General features: G+C 40.0%; 2 protein-coding genes and 1 long non-coding RNA gene across 8 annotated transcripts in view; 2 read left to right on the forward strand and 1 right to left on the reverse strand.

Moving 5' to 3' along the window:
- Window positions 1–3,709, reverse strand: part of LOC109537508 (protein sine oculis) — a 181,996-nt gene that overhangs the window by 129,492 nt on the left and 48,795 nt on the right. The window lies entirely within an intron of this gene.
- Window positions 7–631, forward strand: LOC125503934. The gene is made up of 2 exons (XR_007281176.1): window positions 7–440; window positions 545–631. It is a non-coding gene; the product is annotated as an uncharacterized LOC125503934 (long non-coding RNA).
- Window positions 1,375–3,709, forward strand: part of LOC109537435 (pro-neuregulin-2, membrane-bound isoform) — a 54,886-nt gene continuing 52,551 nt past the window's right edge. For 4 of the 6 annotated variants that reach the window (XR_007281170.1, XR_007281171.1, XM_048665092.1 and 1 more), the window contains exon 1: window positions 1,376–2,642. Coding sequence is in view for 2 of the 6 variants with exons in the window: in XM_048665092.1 (XP_048521049.1) it covers window positions 1,886–2,642 (757 nt within the window). In the remaining 4 variants the exon portion in view is untranslated. Of the gene's footprint in view, window positions 2,643–3,709 lie in introns of all 6 variants that reach the window. The other 2 variants (XR_007281172.1, XR_007281173.1) reach the window with 2 other exon arrangements.

A 3,709-nucleotide genomic window follows, 5' to 3' on the forward strand; every position in this document is an offset into this window, starting at 1 on the left:
TATGTAAATAAGATTTATTGTATGCTACAATAACGAATGTAATCTAACAACTTACATAGAAAATTAAGTTTAATCTCCATTTTTTAGAGAATTTTGTTATGTTTCTGTAAAAATACATGTACTTGTAGAACATATACAAAGTCTGAATATTGTAGCACAATGTAATATAAATTTCAGGTCATCAAGATCGAAAAAATCGATGTATGTAAAAAGGCAACTTGAGAAAGAAGTTAATAATTTAACTCCAGCTATTGCTAAAAAGCATAAACCCAATTTTGGCAATTGTGAAAACACAATTTCTGAAAGCTTTGGGTTAGAACTTCAGAGTGTTGAAGCTTCTGATGATGCCTTATATGTTAACCGACCTAGATATCAGGAAATATATCGGATTTTCTCTGGCTAGTGCTGGAGATAGAGAGGGTGGAAGAAAGTCCAGGCCGGTGAGTTTTTTTTTTCGTTTAATAATGGTTTCATACAAGTAGACAAATAGCAATTATTGTTTTGCAATTTTAGTAAAATCTAACTGAGTTTATTTTATTTCTAGGAACCGATATCCGGACAAAAATAAGATGTGCGTGTGCGTAAAAAATGTTTGTTATTTAATTAATAAATGTGGGTATTGTTCAATTAATATGTGCATTATTTAATATTCTGATTCCTCACAAAAAAATAATTGAAAATGATATGTCATTGTTAGGGTTGAATATTAATTTAAAGTGTGTCCGCCAATATTGAAATGTGAATTTATATATTTGTTTTTCATTAAAATCGGATAATAAGAACTTGTTATGAGTTTTTACTTATATACACGTATTTATACACGTGAATATAAGTATTAGAAACTCATAACATGTTCTTATTATCCGATTTTAATTAAAAAGAAACATATATATTCACATTTCAATATTGGCGCAATAATTATTAACAATATTGAGCCATCCAGTATGTTGCATATAGCCAATATTGGACGAATATATTCTGCTGCCTGCGATATGTATCCCAATATTTACTGAATATTGGAGTAACATATTTCACCAATATGTAATAATGTTCACATTTCAATATTGGCCCAATATTTATTAACGATATTGAGCCATCCAGTATGTTGCATATGGCCAATATTGTACGAATATATTTTGCTACCTGGGTGCAGACGTAAACTCATAATGCAAATGCAAAAGATGCAGTTCGTCAAATGGAAAAACTCCGTGCGTAAAAAGTGATGGTTCCGTACTTTTTCAACATAGTTTATTGAAAGGTGATAATGAAAAGTTGGTGACGAGGGCATCGGCATCATGCAGCAGAATCATGTGTCGGAACAGGGCGGCGTGTTTGGACGGGACGCACTAGTGGCCGCCGTCGCCGTGTCCTGCGACGCCCGTCCAGACGCTCTTTCGTCCTGTGCAGCCCGCATCGCGACGCATCTGCTGCAGCGCCGCCGTCGCGCCGCAGGTTCAGGCGTCCGCCGACAGATGGGCTACGCAGATCGGCTTCAGTACAGCTTAAACTCCACAGCCGTTAACATCGATCGCCCTCGGACTGTCTGTCTGGTGCTACTCTGGTACTCTCCCGGCAACGCGCGGATTCCCCTCCCGAGTGCATTTCCAGTGAAAATTTTTGAGTGAGTGATTTTGAATTCAGCACCGACCCAGATCGATTCGATTGGCTCGACGTCGGCAGTGAATCGTGAATTGATATGATGTGAGTGAGCAGGAATGTCAGTTTCGGAAAAAGTTTCCCCGCACCATTTGGAAGATGAGGAATCACCTCCCAGGGGCGAGACTGATTTTGTTGTTGATCCGGTACCTGGATGTGAGAATTCGACGTTCTACGGGGCCGTAGTAAAGTCGTCGCATTAGTCCGAACCCAATTCGCGCCACCAGACATGTGTAGAATATCGTACGAAAAATGTATATGTTTTGTATTTCTAATAGTAATTTTAGTCGTTTTGATTTGCTCTGGTTTCCCCACAGATAACTTAGTCACGCCGAACAGTAGCAAAAAGTATTTCCGTACCTCAATGGCATCGTCCTCCCATTTTTTAAGTCGAGTTTCTAACGTTAACCCTGATGGTTCCGTACCGGCTCGGGCGCGGCATCACAGACAGTTGAGGGCTGCAAAACGCGACTCCCGAACTTCCAAAACGCCGACGGGCCACATCGAGGCCACCGTTTACCAAAACGACGCGAACCCGAGCGAACTCACCAAAACACTCAACACTCGATCGCAACGATCGTCCGGTCGATCCCGGAACCGGCAAAAAACAGACTGTCAACCCGAACACTTCTCCTCAAAAGCCTACAAATCTCAAATCGTCCTCACGGCCAAAGCGCAAGGGTTTGAGAAGATTAATCACAAGGTCAGCTTCAAGTTGGTCCAGCAGCTGAAGAACGTTTCCTCCATTCCAATACACGAGTGTCTAAATCCTCAGTTCTCCAATCGCACGGAAAGGTGCGACAGCGGCCAACGTGACAGGAAAAATCTAGTCAGTGCCAATATTAGGGGCTCTCGGGAATACATCCTGTTCTTTAATATCTCCGGTGCCAATGAATGTACACCCGCATTTTCCCCGGAGCTGCTCAGACGGAAGAAAAAGGAGAAAATGTTGAAAACTCTAGAGAAAGTCACCCGTCACAACTTCAGTAAGTACCTTTCCATATTACCTACATCGTATACAGTGAACAGCTGATCATTTATCAGCAAATGCATATACAGGCAGGGGCGGATCCAGCTCTAAATTCAGGGGGGGGGCTATGTAAAAAAAACCGTCTTCTGTTGTCTATGAAATTAGCAAAATTATCGTCGTTTTGTGCAAGGGTGGCGCAAGATTATTGCAAAATTTCATGTTTTCCCTCCCGTTTTGCATGTTTCTCGGAAGCAAAATGAGCAAGCATTCCAAAGAGAACTAAATGGCCTTTTTAGAAAGTGAACCATCGATAAGGAAATCTTGCAGGTTTTTCAAAAAATGCATGAATTCAAGAAGTTTTAGATTTGCGTGGTTTTTTTTTGAGTTGCAAAATCCACTTGAATATGACGCTGCTTTTTTGAAGTTTCTCAAGAACCATTCGAGCCACATAATTCATTTTGGCATCATTGGATAGAGAATTGAAAACTCGATTCAGTCGTAACAACGTGAGCGAGGAAATTTGAGTAGTTTTGACACAGAAAGCGAAATTTGAATATCAGACACTTAGGTGCAAGATTATGCCAACATTTCATGTTTTCAAATGTTGGCAGTTTTCTCAAAAAATGCTTGAATTCAAGAAGTTTTAGATTTGCGTGGTTTTTGTTGACTTGCAAAACCCACTTGAACAGGACGCTGCTTTTTTCGAAGTTTCTCAAGAACCATTCGAGCCACAGAATTCGTTTTGGCATCGTTGGATAGAGAATTGAAAAGTCGATTCAGTCGTAACAACGTGAGTGAGGAAATTCGAGTAGTTTTGACCCAGAAAGTGAAATTTTAATATCAGACACTTCGGTGCAAGATTATGCCAAAATTCCATGTTTTCCGTCTCATTTTTCTCATTTCTCGGAGGCAAAATGAGCAAGAACGCTTATTTGTACGTCATTCTAGACAGAAATAAGTGGCCTTTTTAGAAAGGGAACCATCGATAAGCAAATGTTGGCAGTTTTCTCAAAAAATGCTTGAATTCAAGAAGTTTTAGATTTGCGTGGTTTTCTTTGAGTTGCAAAATCCACTTGAACATGA

This window comes from Dendroctonus ponderosae, unplaced genomic scaffold (assembly GCF_020466585.1).
Source record: "Dendroctonus ponderosae isolate FM_Combo_2020 unplaced genomic scaffold, Dpon_F_20191213v2 Dpon_F_20191213_3, whole genome shotgun sequence".
Classification (NCBI taxonomy): domain Eukaryota; kingdom Metazoa; phylum Arthropoda; class Insecta; order Coleoptera; family Curculionidae; genus Dendroctonus; species Dendroctonus ponderosae.